Below are 17,517 nucleotides of genomic sequence, written 5' to 3'. Positions count from 1 at the left end.
ATTATTGGTGTGGATTGTATAAGTTACAATGTAAAAAATATATAATTTATTCGATACATGTTTAAAGAAAACTAAACACATTTCTCTGGTATGTAATAGGCTACACTATGTATCAGTGAGGTCCACCATGCACAAATATATCATATATATATATATATATATATATATATATATATATATATATATATATATATATATATATATATATATACACACACACCTTTAAAAAAAAAAAAACAGTCCCAAACTACTGAAAAAAAAAATATGATGCAGCTGTAGTGGTGGTCCAGTTCAAAGTTTAGACACCACACGTGGGTAGTTCTGTGGAAAATTTCACATGGACATGAGGCTTCTTACATCCTAGGAGAAACAAAGCAACAGTTATGGAAATGATTTATTTACTTATTAATGCAAACTGCCTAGTTGTGGTTTTGTGGTATTATCCCTTTAGGGGACAAAAGGGATGAGCACAAAACACTGTAGTTCAGGGGCGTCAAACTCATTTTTATCGTGGGCCACATCGTAGTTTTAGTTTGTGTCAGAGGGCCTGTATGTGTGTGAAGTCAAATAAATTTTGAGCGTGTTCACCACGCATTTACCTAGTTTGAAATCAGAGAATGGTAAAATCCGTCCAAAAAGTGAGATTGGGAACAAAATTATTGTTTTTTTTGTTTTGTTTTTCGAAAATTTTAATAGTTGAAGTCAATTTGGTATTTTTGCCAGAAACTTCAAGTCAAATCAGTATTTTGCCGGACCACATATGGCCAATGATGATGTGACTGGCCTGATCATAAGTCATAGGTTTGACACCCGTGCTGTAGTTTTACGTCTTGGCAGCTGATAAAACGAAGATTCTTTCACACTAGCAACAGTTTGTTGTTCTCTCGTCCAATGTTTTCCCAAAATGTTGACTGAGGTACAGTGATCCCTCCTACTTCGCCGTCTCAGTACTTCACGTTTTTTTCCAGGAAAAATAAAAAATATTTCATATACAGTACTGTATTAATCAAATAACGAAGTAATATTAGTTAATAACTATGTTAAGAATTCTTCAAGCGAGAGTTCATGACGTTTTTAACTTATTTTGAAATGTATACTTTTAATATGTCGGGTCGCGTTGCATTTCCTTTTCCTGATTTACGTTCTCTGTGCGTCATTCGACTCATTACGGTGACGTAGTGAATGACAATGTAAGCTCATATTTATAGTTTATTATCATTTATGTTGATAACGCACGCTACTGCCTATGTTTAGTAAGCGATGAGTGTTTATTCTATTTATGTGTTCGTTTGTGTAGAGGTTGCACTTTATAGTTAGTAGTTGTTAGTTGTTGCTAACCCGCTAATGTCGGCTAAAAATACAGTAAATTCATAGATTAAGTGTTTATATGTTAGTTGACTGACTTTAAGATTGTTGTTGATTTATTATTCAACAGATACTAGATGATACACCATACATGAGCCAAAATAAATGTGAAGTTCAACGTGATGACTTGCGTACTCTTTCACCGGAGTCTTGGTGCAGATAACCAGTCCTGAGAACAAATTCTCAACAAACTAAGTAATATTAGTAAATTAATGAATATACAATAATGTTAATAAGGATAACGTAATGTTAAATAATAGGAGAAAGGAAATAAACTACACAAAAAATACAAAAAAAAAAGGATTGTTTATGGTTACTGCGGCTATATTGGGGCGTACATATGGGCGACAGCCCCCATTAACCGCAAAGTAGGGGGGATCACTGTATTCCTGTGACCTTTTCTCTTACTCAGTAGGTCATAAGTAGGTAATAGGTTATAAGACAGAGACATTTAAATGACAACCATATGGATGAATATGTATACTGTATTTGTTTTAAAATCACATTCACCCCGATGATTACTTGGACACGAGCAATCTATTGTATGAATCCGTGAACTGTGAAAATCTGCTTTTTATTAAATAGTAATGGGAAATTAAATATTTCGAAAAATAACACATAATACTTTTCAAAAATAAAAACAATTGGGAAAAAAATACCAACCGATTCACAAAATGACACTCCTCCCTTCTGAATACAGTATGTCAACACAAACACACCCGCATGTACACAAACAATATTAAGTAGTAGTATAGACATTGGTGGGCAATGAGGACCAACAAACAATGTGTGCAGGGAGCAATCCACACAGAGATGTTCTTCAGTATGCAACTACAGAGGATTCTGCCGGCGTGAACTCCTCACAATGAGGGGCGTCCCAGGACTCCAAAGGATAACATCCCCACGGGTGAACCAAATACTGATCTTAAAGTGCTTAGTGTACCTCCGGAGCTCGGAAAGAAAAATATACATGATTTATCAGAAAACGGTATCTAATTGTATTTTGTTTACACTGTCTTTATTAGAGCAAGCTTAAAAGAGCTAACAAAACTTTCTGTCAGAGATGCCATGGCCGCAACCATATTTGCTCCTGGAGGCCGAGCCGTGACGCTGAATCGTTGATAGGCAAGTCTGGGTGATTTTCGCTGTAGGATTTCAGTCTATGAAGGCTAATAATGTTAACCGTAAACTCAAAGAGAAGCAATACTTTTTTGTCCCTAAATCTATTAATTCAGAACGTACGTTCACCACAGAAAGGTGGCAGCATTGTATGGGTATCGGACACACCGTGAAAACCTACAGAGGGTAAAATGACCAAGGCAGGATCGACACATTTACCAGGTAGTGTCTAATAGGGATGTGAGATCTGTTATTTGGCTTTATCTTTTATTTTTTAAATCTTTTTGGGCCAGAAGTGCATTGGAAGCAACACAAGCAATACATTGGAAGCAACTACTTCCTGTCATCTACTCCACTACGGTGAAGCACGCAAACGTCAGCCAAACGTTGTGAAAGGACCAGTCAATGCTTAAAAATAAACTACATACATTTTAACTGGTAGCGTATGGTAGGAATGACATTGGTAAGCTTTCATTTTGGAGTTCTACCTGGAGGTTCTTCCCCCTGATACAGTGGGTTACTTGATCATCTTAATCAGCCCCAATATAAACAGCAGTTGTTGTTTTTCTTTTTTTTTTTGACTGACATTCTTTTCTTTCGGCTGACTTTTGACTTGACTTGTGATGTCACACCAGCACCCCACTGTTTGCTGTTAAGAATGTATATTATGCACCTCATTGGTAGAAAGTGAAAAGCAAAAGTGAGAAGTGATGACTAGACCCCGCTTGCCGTGATAAGCTAGGTACTGCGTGAAAAAGGGCGAGCAGTGAGACATTTGGCTTGACACAAGTCAAGTTGGAACCGCATTAAAGCGGAGAATATTCAGCTTTAAAGAGCAAAATAGCAGGGCTGGAATACATTTCAACAAGAAAGAATGTTTTTCTGTGGTGTTGACAGACAGCTGAGCATGCTTTGTAGCGCGTTAAAGGGGGTCTCCGGCAATTGCCAATTGATTTAACTACTCACACAAGTTCGGCTGGAAAGCGGAGAATATCCAGCTTTGAACAGCTAAATGGCAGTGCAATTCTGCATAACATTTCAACAAGAAAGAAAGGGCTTCTGCGCGGTGAAAAACTTACCGGTTAAACAGCTGATCAGGAGTGCATGCACACACTTGTTGATCAAGCCAATGATGTTTGTGGACAACATAAGATGGTCAATCAGCCTACAAAGTTAGGCATTTTAAACCATTTTTTTCCATTTTATTCACTGTAATTTGACGTTAATGGTCACAAAAGCACTTAATATCAGTCTTTGGAATCTGGTCAAAGCAGCAGCCTCCATCTCCACTCTGCTCGGTCTCTCAAATGCATTTTCTTCATCTGAAAAATCAGTCTCGAATTTCCATTGCCCTGATATCAAAGTGGAGGCCTCTACTGTCTCAAATAAATATCCATGTCAGCCCATGTCCTCTACATTTTTCATCATATTAGCAATGACAACAACGTTCTGGAAATCACTCGGTAGGGAAAGGAATGACCCTGTCAATGACTTGATGTCACATCTGTTCCCACAATGTCCGTCTTTTAAAACTAACGAGGGTGATTCTGGGCAAAGTCATTTGGCAGATAAAGGATGAGACCCAAGAATTGAAACACCAGCTATTTATCAACTTTACAATATTGCTTCTTTTACCCACCAAGACCTCAATTTGGGATCTCCGTAGGTACACTTTAAATGAGGCAAACCAACCTGAAATGTTCAAAAATCAGAGGTGGACAACCTACAATTTTTTTGCTAGTTTGACAGTCATCGGTCGTCAGTGCCCCGACCCCTTCAGGCCATCGTCAAGTGACCCCATTAACTCTTTGTTAAACACCCCCAGCCAACACATTTTTTCCCCTGTTTTTGAACTTACACTTAGAATGAACTTAACATTTGCAATAACAACATTTACTGGACGGATATAAATGCAACGTTTCACTCCATTGGTAACAAATGGAGTTTGACAATCATGGATCTTCTGATTGTGTAAGAATTAAAAGTGGCTTTTTCTATTGCGTGTCCCAATCATGTTTAAGCTGTGACAAACAGGAATAGTGTTAAGTCGTGGTTGTTATGCTGCCTCCACACAGGCAACAAAACAAGATAAAACAAAATACATGTAAATGTTAAAATAACAAATCTAAACATTTAAATTTCTTTGCTCTTATATCAATTTATTAAAAAATAAACTTAAATTGTCCAAATATTCTAAAAGATTTTGCTCACCATTATAAAATCTCAATAATATATTTATTATACAAATTCAAAATATGAACATGTTTAAACTTAAAATAGATCAAATAAAATGTATGCTTCTCAATAATAACAAATAAAATCATTCAGTGTTCTTTGTTCTTATGCCATTTTATCAGAGCTAGATTTTTGGCTTCCTTTTTGGCAAGAAGTTTGTTTATGTTTGGTGTGAGGCCCTGTGTTGTGGGGGTTCTCAGGACGGACTGCAGGTCCTCATCAGTGAGACAACTCCTGTGTGCTGTTTTGTTGGTCTTCATCACTGAGAACAGCGCGCAAGGTTCGAGCCACATGTAGACCAAGTTATATAACTATGGGTTATAGGTAATGGAGTAAATAAACTGTGCGGGCCACAGTGTCATACTTTGCCTTTAGTGTCCCATTACGTTGCAACTCAATCAGTGCAACCGCCATTTGAATCTGCACAGGTACAGTTTCCACATCAACGGCAAATGGTTTGCGAAGCAACTCGAAATACTTTCTTTTTTTTCTTCAGTCACCAATGCACCGCGCCGTGTGCTCAGTTCATCAGCAAAATGCACATTTGGGAACACCGTTGTGCCTGCCGACTCGGTTCAGCATTACTTGGCAATCGAGAAGCAAGGAACACTGGTGCATTTGTGTCCCCCATAAAAGCAGCTATACTTGAAATGCCTTTGCTGTCAGTGATCATGTTATCACGTCCCTGGAGCTGGAGGTTTAAGACTTTGAGATGAGTTTTTATGTCAGCCAGAAATGCCAGCTCGCATTTCCACTTTTCACCCCGCAAAACTTTCAAGTGTTTTCCTTGACCGTCCATGAACTTGTCGAGCTGAAAAACTCTTAAGATTTTCTTCTACTTAGCCAATGCGTGATAAGGAATGTCAGCAAATTGCATTCCATCAGTCCAATCACCAGCAGGTGCAATCTATTACCTACCCAGTATATGACTCTGCCTCTTTCGTACAAGCCAGCTGCTGTTGACGGCAAGTCAGGTTGTCTACTGTTAATAAATCAACTTTTCTTCATGCTTGCCTGTCTCTGGGTGAACTTGGATAGAGTGTCCCGTTGTGTTAGTGAACTACAAAAATAAATCCAAAATGTTTTCGTAAAGTTTGATGATATACTAAATACCAGAAATATAATCAAATTTTTAACTCCAGAACAGCCTTAGTTTTACTCTTGTTTCCATGTTCTTGACAACAAATGATTATTGTTTTAGTTTAACAATAAATATTGTGTCTTCATGAACGTTTGTTATTTATTTAGTTTGTACAAAAAAATCATTATTTCTACCAGTTAATCAATTACAAAAATTTAAATTTTCATCTATCATTTAAACTGCAACTACCCGAATAATTCATTTAGAAATATACATCAACTGGCCCAGACTCTCGAAATTTAATGCACATTTGCATCAGCATACGCTTTCCCTGGTAAGAAACCCTGATTTCAAATTAATTCACCTTAGTCATCTTCACTAATTTAATAGATTTTACAAACAATCCTCTTGCTCGGCTCTGTCTACATATTGAAAGCTCAGCTGGCTGTGCTTTACAGCTCCAATTACAGTACATCTCTAATTACTGCCCCCTGTGTGTGACGTTCAATGTTGCTGATTGGCTGTCGCAATGCAAAGAGCGACAAAATTTCAATTGATTTAATTTCGGTGAATAGGGGAAATAATTGGAATTTCAAGAAGCAATTCTTGTCCTGACACTCCAACTATGTCCTTCGTCTTGCCTAGTACGCGCCCCAGACTGCAATGCATCAAATGCAATTCAAACGTGCCGCAGTCAGTGTGGACGTAGCGTAACAGAGATGAGCATTTTCCAATTTGTTACCGATTCGTCATTTACATTTCATCGACATCTTGAACACTCTTCCATTTCTGTCGGTCCGTCTCTTGGCAGAGATGGGAAAATCAGGTCCAGAAAGTAAAAACCTTGCCGTAGTTTGGTTTTAGTCACAGGTGCTTTCACTTGAAAGGTAAGTTAACATGCTCATTTGACTGCAAGTTGATCAGAAGCACCTGTGGCTAAAGCCAAACTGTGGCAGGGTTTTTGCTTTCTTTACCTGGGTTTCCCATCGCTGTCTTTCGGTCTGTAATAGTAGGTCTGTTTCTTCGTCAGTCAAATTTACTGGCATTTTTACTAAGATCTGCACTTACTAACAAAATAAACAGACGAAAAAAAAAAAAAAAACCTTCCAATTTCATGATCTCATTGCCACAAGCAGTGCTTTGAGTAACGTATTGGCAAGTCACCAAGCACTCTTTGAATTAAATTGCTAAGACTGATAAGTAGGTATGCAATCTGGGTGGTAACCTGCACATACTTTTTTTTAACATAATACGTGCACATGCAAGCATACACAGCGATAATCCTACCGCTGCCCTTAACTGAGTACCAGTATGTTTTGCCACATACACAACAACCAATGAAAGGTATAAAGCAAGATTTTGCTGAGCTTGATTTACTAGATAATACCGGGTTGCCTTAGGAACAAAATATAATAGTAATTGAGGGAACAGATTAGCAGAGGCAACAGATAATACCCCTGGCATGAAAAGTCTCTAAAACAGATTGGGTAGTTATCAAACCACTCTACTTCGGTGGAGAACAATAGATAAGGTTTGATGTGATTCAACTTTTAGAGCTCTATATTCAAAGACTGCACAGGTGTGCCGGAGTGTAAAAACGTTGTACATGTGGATTGTTGTACCGGTGCAAGCCTCATTTGGTGTTTGGGGAATTTGGCAAATGGTTCTGCACCATTTTGGGCAATCAGATGTGAAAGTATTGGTGAAGGGAGTATAAAGCAATTTTGGTGACTTTGATTGAGGTGCAGGCAAGCAGATCCTGAGCAGATATGTGTGGTGAACGTCATTGTATTTAATTCATTAATATGACAGAATTGTTCCTCAAATCCACTCCCGGTTCACGACGTCCCTGCTCTATCTTTGTTTTTTTAACCTTACGATATGGACGACAACGTTTTTTTTTACTTTTTTGCCTTACGACACCTCAAACATGGCGGTCGATGTGCACGCGTGTCTACTAGGGGAAACACGCTCATACGTCACTGCACGCGTCACTGTCAACGTCACTACAATGCTGCTCTGCTATTGGTCAGTGTCATGACTCCCTAAGATACTGGTCTACTATTGGGCGGTGTCATGGGAGTCACGAAGATGCACGTCTGAACAGGGTCACAAAGATGGCAGCCTAAAGACTTGACCTCATTAGAGGCTACTATCAATATGGTATTTATTGTGCATTTTAGTGCTTAATTCAAATTTTAATTGGTTAGCCATTGGTCCCAAGATTGCTCGTGGTAATAAAGAGAAACGTAAGATAATTAGTATGGAAACGAAGCTGGAGATAATCAAAAAATATGCAGAAGGCTAAGCTAGCCTCGCCGAGGCTAGGCTACCCTCACTAGTGAATATGGCCATAACAAGCTTGTCACTTCACCTAAAGGTAAATAAATCCTCTATATATTTATGATGTTCTTTTAATGTATGCATGTATATTATATATAAGTAGCACTTACCATACTGCTGTGATCCAAATTTTTAATACCTATGTACAATGTTGATGTTTTTACCTGGGGTTTTACACACATTAGCTAATTAACATATTTGGATTGCCCGCAAATTCACGTTACGATCCCAACCGTGGAACGGATTAACCTTGAATACCGGGGACCCACTATATATATATATATATATATATATACCGATTTTAACCGATTTTAATTGACCGATTTTAAATGGAGGAGCTGCTTCTTTGATTGGTTGTAAAACAAACCGTCAATGTTCACCCTCACATTTGCGCAGACTGCTGCCTGTTTATAAGCTCCGCCGTTCTGTTTGTGGTTGTAAAACTACCACCGCATACCCTGCACACAGTTAGTGAGGTGCAGGTTATGAATATTGAGCCCTTCGGGTTCATAGATGTACTTCTCATCATACTCATTTGGCTTTACAGTTTCCATGCACTTCTGGACTGGCGCGTTTAAGTTCTAGAAAACAAAAGTACAAGCATGCAGCATGAATTTTATGACGAACATGTACAGTCACAGTGGTATGACAAATGAGATCCAAAATGAAAAGGCATAAGCAACATGCTTACCAATGAGCCGTGAGTCAAGCACTGTGTCCAAAGTCTCCAAAGAATGAACCACGTCCCGCTGTGAGCTTGGCGTGGCCTCTGCTGGATTAGCTGGACTAATCATTTCTTGTTCCTTTTCGTTCTGCATCTGCGCATAGACGTTGAGGCCTGGGATCTTCCTTGAGAAAATATTTACATTATGGCAAATAGATAAAGGATGTAGCCAAATTGAAAGAGCAAGGGTATGGCCACAGCAAGTGGATTATTCTCACTTGCACTGTGCTCCTGTTTGCATCATAGCGGCTGCAAATTGCCTATTTGAGGAATATGTGTCATATCATGACATGACACACCAGTATAAGTGATGAACGTCTGCTCTTTCCTTTTGATAGTCTGAATCGTCATGATACCTCCTGCCCTATTAGTGTGCAGTAACAGGTTGGTGAGAAGGCATATTTAGCATTTTAGAAAGGTCAGCTGCCTACATTCAAAGGGCTTACTATCGATCAACTATGATAACTGACTGCCATTTATTTTGGAGACGAAAGACTTACACAGTATTTCAAAAAATGTGTACGGTGAAAAAATGATTCCCTTGCGGGAAATTGTACTTCAGCATGCTTTTGATGGGCAGCTTTCACCACAAAACGTAACCTCGTAACAAGCTACAACTCCTCCTCTCACCTTCTTTACATTTGGGCTCATCATACACATGAAATTTCAGGAATATTTTACCTCTTGAATTTATAGATGACAAATACAGCTAAACCCACAACCACAACGGAGAGCAACATCAACATAGCAGGAGTACTGTGGTTCTCACTGCTGTCCACTAAGGGTGCTGCAGAGAAAACAGAAGAGGGAAGTAATCATTGTCAAAGTAATTACAAAAATATTTCAACACAAATAAATTTTATGCATGACAACTGAGCCTGAGCTGAAAAAATGTTGTTTTTTTTGCTTGTTTTTTTTTTTTTAATTTTAATTTTTGTTGTTTCTGAAATGTGGCTCCAAGATGTGTCGTGGCTTGAAGCACACTTTAATGTGGCCAGAGATTTACCCTTCATGTTCTCAGATGGGTGACAAAACAGGTGTGTTTGATATAAGTGCGAAAGGTTTCAGTCAGTCTTGATTTGATATGAAGAGCATGTGAATGTGCAACTTATTTCTAACAAATAAGCTAGTCAAGAAGCAATAGATACCGCGATTCCTCAAATATAAGACTTTTTGCGTCTTATAAATCGTTACTTAAAAATTCTATTTTTTTCTTTTTTTAATTTTTTTTTTTTTTTTTAATTCCACACCATTCGACGAAGATTCAGCCACATAAGTAGAGTTTTGATGGATATATGTGCATTTTTATATTGGCCATGTTCTTGCTTACAATAATTTCCATAACGGAATGAGCTAGAGGGCGGATGTCAGGTGGCTAGTAGCAGTTGCAGCTAGCATCAGCTTGTGTTAGCCGAGGTCGTTATGGCATTATTTTTAATAAAAGAAGCGAGCAGACTGAACTACCGTCTGAGTCCATTCTTGTTGACGTACAGGAATATTACTAAAACGGAGAGGACCATGTAAAAGCAATGAGGGCCCCAGCTGATTCATTTAAGAGTGGTAAGATATGCATCCAAGTGCACTGGTTAGAGAACACTGAAATGTATTCCATTTGACTCTTTTATTAACTGCGATCTTTTGGCATATACTTATATATACTGCGGTCTTTTGGCATAAACTTGGTGAAACATGGCTGCTGCGTAAATGCGGGTATTTATGGTAAAATGAACTCAAACCGCATGGTGAATCAAACAGCAGGATATAGGCAAGTTCTGTCTAATAGTTTTCTCGTCGCGCAAAATATAACTGATGGACTTCTGAAACTCTCTGCAGACACAGGCTTCGATCATGACTGCGAAGCTGGTCGTTGTGCACACACAGATGGGGCCACTGGTAATTTGGGATGCCACTAAGGAGATTGAGGAAGACTTTTTTAAGGAAAAAAAAGGGTGCATACCTAATGGAGTCTCAGTACTCATGTGAGTAACTCATTGAAAAAAATTATCCTTGATTTTCAATTCAACAAAGGTGGTGGCAATTAGCCTATTGGGTATGGCCCATGAAATTGAATAAAGCTTCCCCAAAGTTTTGTTAGTGCACGGTTGCACACATGCCCACACCTACACACACATAGATAAAATGTTATGCATATCCTATGTGTAGGTCAGATAACCTCCAAATTGCTTTTTGTAATTGCTTCATTGACATTTTAATGAAAAGGGGAACCCCCAAAAAGTTTCACACCAGTGGCTGTGTCATTACCTGCTGATAGGTGTGCTGCGTAGACTGTGATCTGGACCCCAGGCCGCAGGGTGAACTGAACCAGATTTTGATTCAAGGCACTAAGCATCGTTTCAGATAGCTGTTGATTAAAATAAATAAATACATAAATAAAAAAAGACATAGTTTGGTAATCAAACTGTAAAACAGTTTTATATCTGACATTTAATTTTATTTCACACATTTTATTTGACATAAAATCAACCTTTGGGTGCATACATCATTAAATATTAATGATATAATACCTGCTTTGTGAGTGATGCATTAATTGGCCGCTCCATCGTGTTTATATGGGGTCGATATTCTGCATTCTGGGACCAACATCCAGTCACTATCACCCTCACAATGTATTTATGTTAGGCTTAGAGAAATACTTTAAATCAGTGGTCCCCAACCCCTGGTCCGCGGACCTGTACCGGTCCATGGATCAACTGGTACCGGGCCGCGTTGGAGCAACTCAAATAGCCATGCGCGGTCACGAGAAGCGAAATTTTGCCTTTCGCATGAAGTTATTTTTTATTCACTTTTTCCCCGTTTCGAGTCGCCGCAGCCAATCAACTTCGGGAACATTCAACGGTTCACGCAGGGGGAAGCGAGAACTTGGGACAACTGGTATGTGCAGCGTTTGCTTCACTTAACAGCTGTTGAACCGTAGTTACTGTGCTAAGCTAACGATAGTGCAGCATTGTCAGCACAATATTTAGCAGGGTCTCGGCCACTTGTTTGCAACATTTAAACTTTTAGTTTTTGTCAGGCGAGTATTGCCGCAAAGAATAAAGGTGCTCTGTTGGGGAGAGATGAGCAGTTTGTTAAAAAAACGCTTGCAAGAATTTAAATCGTTTGAATCTACTAGGATTCTCTACCTCTGTTATAGAGTAGTGTTGTTTATATGCTGTAGAGTATATTTACTGCCACCTACTGTATAGTATGGGAGAATATCGTCTGACTGCGAGGAAAAGCCTCACTGAGTATAAAGCGCGTGCCGGCTCGTCAAGCATAAACCAAGCTAGACTTGTTGCAGGCTTATTTTCGCTGTAGTGAATTTCAATGCTAGGCAAATGCAGAAAAAAACATTTCGTATGATGCAACAAGAGGTTTTTTCCTTCTAGGAGGGAAGTAAAACATAGGGAAAGGCTTGAATGCATGAAGATTATTTCACACTGGGGGTATTTTTGCGCATGCAGGTTTCCCTGTAGAGGAGATTAACTGTATATATGAATTTTGTGCAATGTGTTTATGTTCACTAAAATACTGAATAAATTAAGAAAAAAAGGGAGACAGAAGACTGGTTGTGTGGTGCAAAACAAGTAGGCATGTTCAGTCTGTTGAAGATAGTATGTTGCCGTAAGTAGGCCATTTAAAAACAAAAACATCTTTCTGCATGAATATTTGATGTTACAACCAGCTGGCTTATCTGTGACAAAGTAGTTTTTGTTTTTTTGCTCAATTTTTGTTGCTGCGGCTTATATAAAGGTGCGGCTTATATTCATTAATTTCCCCTAGATTCATTTGCACATTCATAAACACAAGGTAGACTTTTTGCTACTTTGAATAACTCATCTAATCATTAATGGTTATTTCCAGATTAAATTGAATTCCTGTGTAGTCCCAGTGTATGACAGAGTTAGCAAACCCCTTTATAAATTTGAATATGCTATGTTCCTTTAAAATAACAACCTTGAATAAAGAAATATTGCTGGTCAGGAAAAAAAAAAAAAAGTATTCCATGTGGTTGATCACATGGAAATGAACCAAATTGATTTCCTTTGCAATTTCATATTTCATTCACACTCATAGAAAAGTTCCCACAGAGAGCAGATCCATTGTAATTACAATCATATTTTTATTAAATGTGAAACTCAAAGCTCCGCTTAGTCCACCTCTAGCCAGAAGTGATTCAATTACTTATCAATCAAGTCGGATAATATCTCCCTGTTTGGCTCCAGCAAACCACAGGAGACTTTCAAAATCATTCAACACTTATAATTTTCTAATATATATATCTCTCTTTTTTCTTTTTTTTTAAATCGAGGAGCATTTCATTAAAAGGTGGATATGCACTAGTGTATCAATACTGACATCTACTGGAAACAGACCGAAGTTGTATTAAGTTATTTTTCAGAATGCGGTAACTTTGTTGCCACGCTGAAGCAGAATGAATGACAAAAACTGCAAAAACAAAAAACATAGTATGGATAGAACGAATGCCATAGTAGAGACGTGTGAATAATAAACCGAAATGAATTAGCCAGCACAAATTCTCAGATGCCCATAAAAAGAAGGCCTCATTTGCAAACCTGTTGGCAGCCAAGATAGTACATTCTCTACCAACATTCTAACCTGATTTAATTGAGCAGCTATTTTCTTGCGTTCCCCTTCAATTAGCTGTTTGTCAAGCAGGAGGTAAAACTCTGCTGTTGTGGGCAATCCTGGGAGCACAGTGACCAGCAGATGATCCCCTTGGACACCTGTGGCCTGATGGAGAGGGAAAAACATGAAACTATTTTGATAAGCATAATTCCTCTGACTAAAATGTATTTGTTCAACGCGTTTAGTTCAGTGTCGCTGTGCAGAGGTAGGGAACATCACTTGTTAACTTATGCTTGATTTTATGTAACCATATTTGCTTCATATACTGGAGAAATCCAACGTATAAACTGATTGGGAACATATTAGCTTCAAATTTTTCATTCACTGTAGCAAGAAAATGTAATGTTTTATATGTTGCATGAATATTTACTCATACTTTTACTCATTTTTGTCCTTGCACTTCATATATTTGTTGTTGTTTTTTGACTTGCACAGGTGTCTTTACATTTCAAGATTTTTTTTAAGTGTTCTGCCATAAAAGCTGAACGTGTCATGGAAAACTGATGCTAATAATAAATATAAATGACAAAGCTGCCATTAAAAATTTCTGCATATGTATGTGGGTGCTGCAATTTTTTTTGTTTGTGTTTGTTTTTTTTTGTTTTTTTTAACTGCAAAAGTGTTTGAGAAGAACTGCTTTGTTGCACTTAACCGATACCCTTTTTTTCCCTCTTCTTTGGAATTTTTTTCAAATGAAATGTGAAAAGAATTGATACTTTACCTATTTAAGACAAATATTACTGCAGTATGCATATTTACTTGAATCTTAAATTATTAAACTTTACACGGTCACTGTGTTGTTATCTCCCCCAGGTTTTGGCGTGGGAGTAGATTACAACTCCTGCCTTCATTGGTTGATGTTTGCCAATCATGTGTCTTGTAAGAGTGCCCGTATCCCTCATGAAATTAACAAACGCTGTTAGGTAGACGCGGAGCAAGATAGAGCAGCACTGCACAAGACCGTTGTAAATCTTTTACCAAGATTTGTTATGTCATAAATTGGAATTTCAAGTGCAAACTTTGATTGTTATAACTTTGTTATATTTGTATAACTCTGTTACATTTGGTCAATACCAGGCTTCACTCTAATTAGACTTCCTGGTGACGCTAATATAACCGCGCTTCTCCGTGAAACTACAGCCGGGATGGACTAGGAATGCGAAGGCAAAAGATAACAGTATAGTAATAGTACAGAATTTCAAGTCAAGCTGACAGTGTTTAACCAAGAATCAAAATTTTACCATGTTTACCTGGATAAGTGAATTCTTGATTACTCGGCTCACATCCAGCCTCCATTCTGGAACATCTGGGTTGTGGTCATCCAGGTTTGAAGAAAAGGCCAACAGATGAGAGTGGAAATATTCTGTATGAAAAGAAAAACATAAACTTTGACCTTGTAATTCCCATTAATTTAGTTAATGTTTTGCTGTTGTTGAAATTGTATCAGAGCACCCCTTACACATTGGTCCCCAAATATCAGTAATTCAGCCAGGGATCAGTCCATGGAGTAACTTCGACCAGGCCAGACACAAAATAATTAATTATTTCCAATCTATGTGTCATCTGAGTCAGAAATCTTTTTTTCTTAAACCTTTGGTTTTGAAAACTGACCAGATCTGACTCATTTTGGTCACCTGATCGTCAAAATTGCACATAAAAAGTATCAAAAGCAGTCGATAAAGACATCTTTGGTAAATGTCTTTGGGAAGAAAAAAAGTCCAGAGAAGAAATAGGAGACAAGCCCACACCTTCGAAGATAAAAAAAAATGCCTTTAACAGGAAGCACTGGGAGTCTTACTTGAAACAATGATTTATAGCGGTAAGGAGTTAGAGTGCTACTTTCCAGCGTTTAAGAAGATCAACTGCTGGAGATTGAAAATGACGGCAGCCTTAAAAATATGTTTGGGATTTCTGACATCCTGTCTGTGCGAAGTGGGGTTATCCTCAGTGAATGCAACAAAAAAAAAACAACCTGCCTGGATATAAGCAACATACCTTGTGTTTCATTGTCTCCCATCGCTTCTTGATGGGCCCGGCTTGGTGCAAAAAACAAGCTCAGGGCTCAAATTAAATAGGCAGAATGCTGAGTTCAAATTTTATGTGTAATTCATATTTGTTTTGTGTTGTTTCTGTATGTAATTTTGAAGGCACTTTTAATCGTCTTTCCCGGGCCACGGTACAATTGGCAAGCATTGACAGTGATATGTGATAAAAACGTTGGAGAGCACGGTTAAGCCCTTGACCAAAGGAGATTGCATCTCCACCGCTTCTCAGCCCATCAATAACATCATGTTACCAGTGACTGTCGTAAATGGGGCTTGTGGAAGGATTATTGAACTTGGTGCTTGGAACGAGGATGTTTAAGAATACTGCATTAATTGGAAGACGATATTGACTTCAAGTCCATCAAAGGAGGGTTGTGAAAGCCAAAGCTTTAACAGTCGTTTTTCTCTTCATTTGTCGTTAATGGTGGCTGTTTTCCCTGTCTAGTTTTTTGTGTCGCATATTCAAATCTGTCTCAGACCAATCAATGACCTCAAAATATTTACAGTACATAAATACTGTCAAAGATATACAGTATGTCATATTTTGTCACAGGGCTACGTTTTTTTTCGGATCCACAACGCAATAGTACCAGAAAAAGTGAGTGGGAAAGAGTAAAGCTTGTAAATTTCTCAGCGGAAACTGATTTTGTTGAGTACGGTAGAGTAGGGTAGATAACGTCGGCAGACAGGGCTATATAGACCTTACTCAATCCAAACTGGCATGACAAGCTTCCTGCAAAAACAGAATATCAGAAACAGTTCCAAAGCTTACCATTGACGGAGATGGCCTTTCTCTCCTGCAGAATAGTATTCCCTGCAGACACCTGCACGGTGACTGTGCTGATGCCTTCCTCAGAGAATGTACATGCCACACTTGCCTCAAGGGTGATTATGGGCTGCAGGGAAAATAGTCAGTAAGAACTGCGGGGCTCTCATGAGAACGCCTTATCTACAGCTTTTTAACATTACTCTTTTGTTATCCACAAAACAAAGGTGTCATGTCTCTGGCACGCACACTAATGCATAATCCTACATGGAGTACCAGGGGCCACAGAAAGGTTACCTGCATGACATCAGCAACCTCTTCCTGTCTTCTCTGACTGTACATTTAAGCACCACTGTTCAAATGCAAGGGTTTCGTGACTATGTGCAGTAGGTGACGGTAGAACCATAGATCGACTGGTGAGTTGAAAGCTTTATCTTTCTACTCAGCTTCTTCCTCATCAAGACAGACCTACAGTATATAGAATATGTATCGCTGCAGATGCTCACCGATTTGACTGTCATTCTCCCGTTCCATTCTTTGTTCACTTATGTACAATAATCCAAAATACTTTAACTTCTCCACTTAAGAGCAGAATGTCATCCCCTACCTGCGATGCAGGCTATGCTTTAGAGGACCATGCCTTATGTTCTTTTTCATCTTACGATGTGGACCACGACATTTTTTTGTCCCCTCTTTACGCAATTTGTTCGTCTTACGTCATTTAAAAAAAAAATCAAACGTGGTGGTCAGTGTGCATGTGTGTCTACTAGGGGCAGCGCGCTCATGCATAACTACACGCATCATTGCTTACATCACTACGATGCAGGTCCGCTATTGGTCAGCATCACCACTCCCTAAGATACTGGTCTACTATTGGTCGGCGTCACGGGGGTCACGAAGATGCTGGTCTGCTATTGGTCGGCGGAAGGGGTCACAATGATAGCTGCCTAAAGAATTGAGCTAGTTTGAGAGCACTTTCAATATGGTAATTATTGTGCATTTTAGTGCTTAATTCCAACTTTAATTGGTTTGCCATTGGTCCCAAGATTGCAACTGATGTTATAGAGAGATGTAAGAATATGATTAGTATGGAAACGAAACTGGAGATAATCAAGAAATACAAAGGCTAGGCTACCCTCACTACGGAATATGGCTATAACAAGCTTGTCACGTCACTTTGAAGGTGAAT

General features: G+C 38.6%; 1 protein-coding gene across 4 annotated transcripts in view; it reads right to left on the bottom strand.

Annotated features, from left to right (window-relative positions):
• Positions 1-213: 213 nt before the first annotated feature.
• The window catches only part of sorcs1 (sortilin-related VPS10 domain containing receptor 1), a 113,756-nt gene continuing 96,452 nt past the window's right edge, over positions 214-17,517 (bottom strand). The window contains exons 21-27 of one of the 4 annotated variants that reach the window (XR_015866118.1): positions 16,335-16,458; positions 14,768-14,880; positions 13,488-13,622; positions 11,130-11,229; positions 9,549-9,654; positions 8,835-8,988; positions 214-360 (exon numbers count right to left, since the gene is read on the bottom strand). Coding sequence is in view for 1 of the 4 variants with exons in the window: in XM_088419334.1 (XP_088275460.1) it covers positions 299-360; positions 8,835-8,992; positions 9,549-9,654; positions 11,130-11,229; positions 13,488-13,622; positions 14,768-14,880; positions 16,335-16,458 (798 nt within the window). In the remaining 3 variants the exon portion in view is untranslated. Of the gene's footprint in view, positions 361-8,675; positions 8,725-8,834; positions 8,993-9,548; positions 9,655-11,129; positions 11,230-13,487; positions 13,623-14,767; positions 14,881-16,334; positions 16,459-17,517 lie in introns of those variants that run through there. The other 3 variants (XR_015866120.1, XM_088419334.1, XR_015866119.1) reach the window with 3 other exon arrangements.

Source organism: Hippichthys cyanospilos, chromosome 7 (genome assembly GCF_059441005.1).
Source record: "Hippichthys cyanospilos isolate Australia breed blue-spotted pipefish chromosome 7, RoL_Hcya_1.0, whole genome shotgun sequence".
NCBI classification, from domain to species: domain Eukaryota; kingdom Metazoa; phylum Chordata; class Actinopteri; order Syngnathiformes; family Syngnathidae; genus Hippichthys; species Hippichthys cyanospilos.
This window is presented reverse-complemented; position numbering and strand designations above follow the sequence as displayed.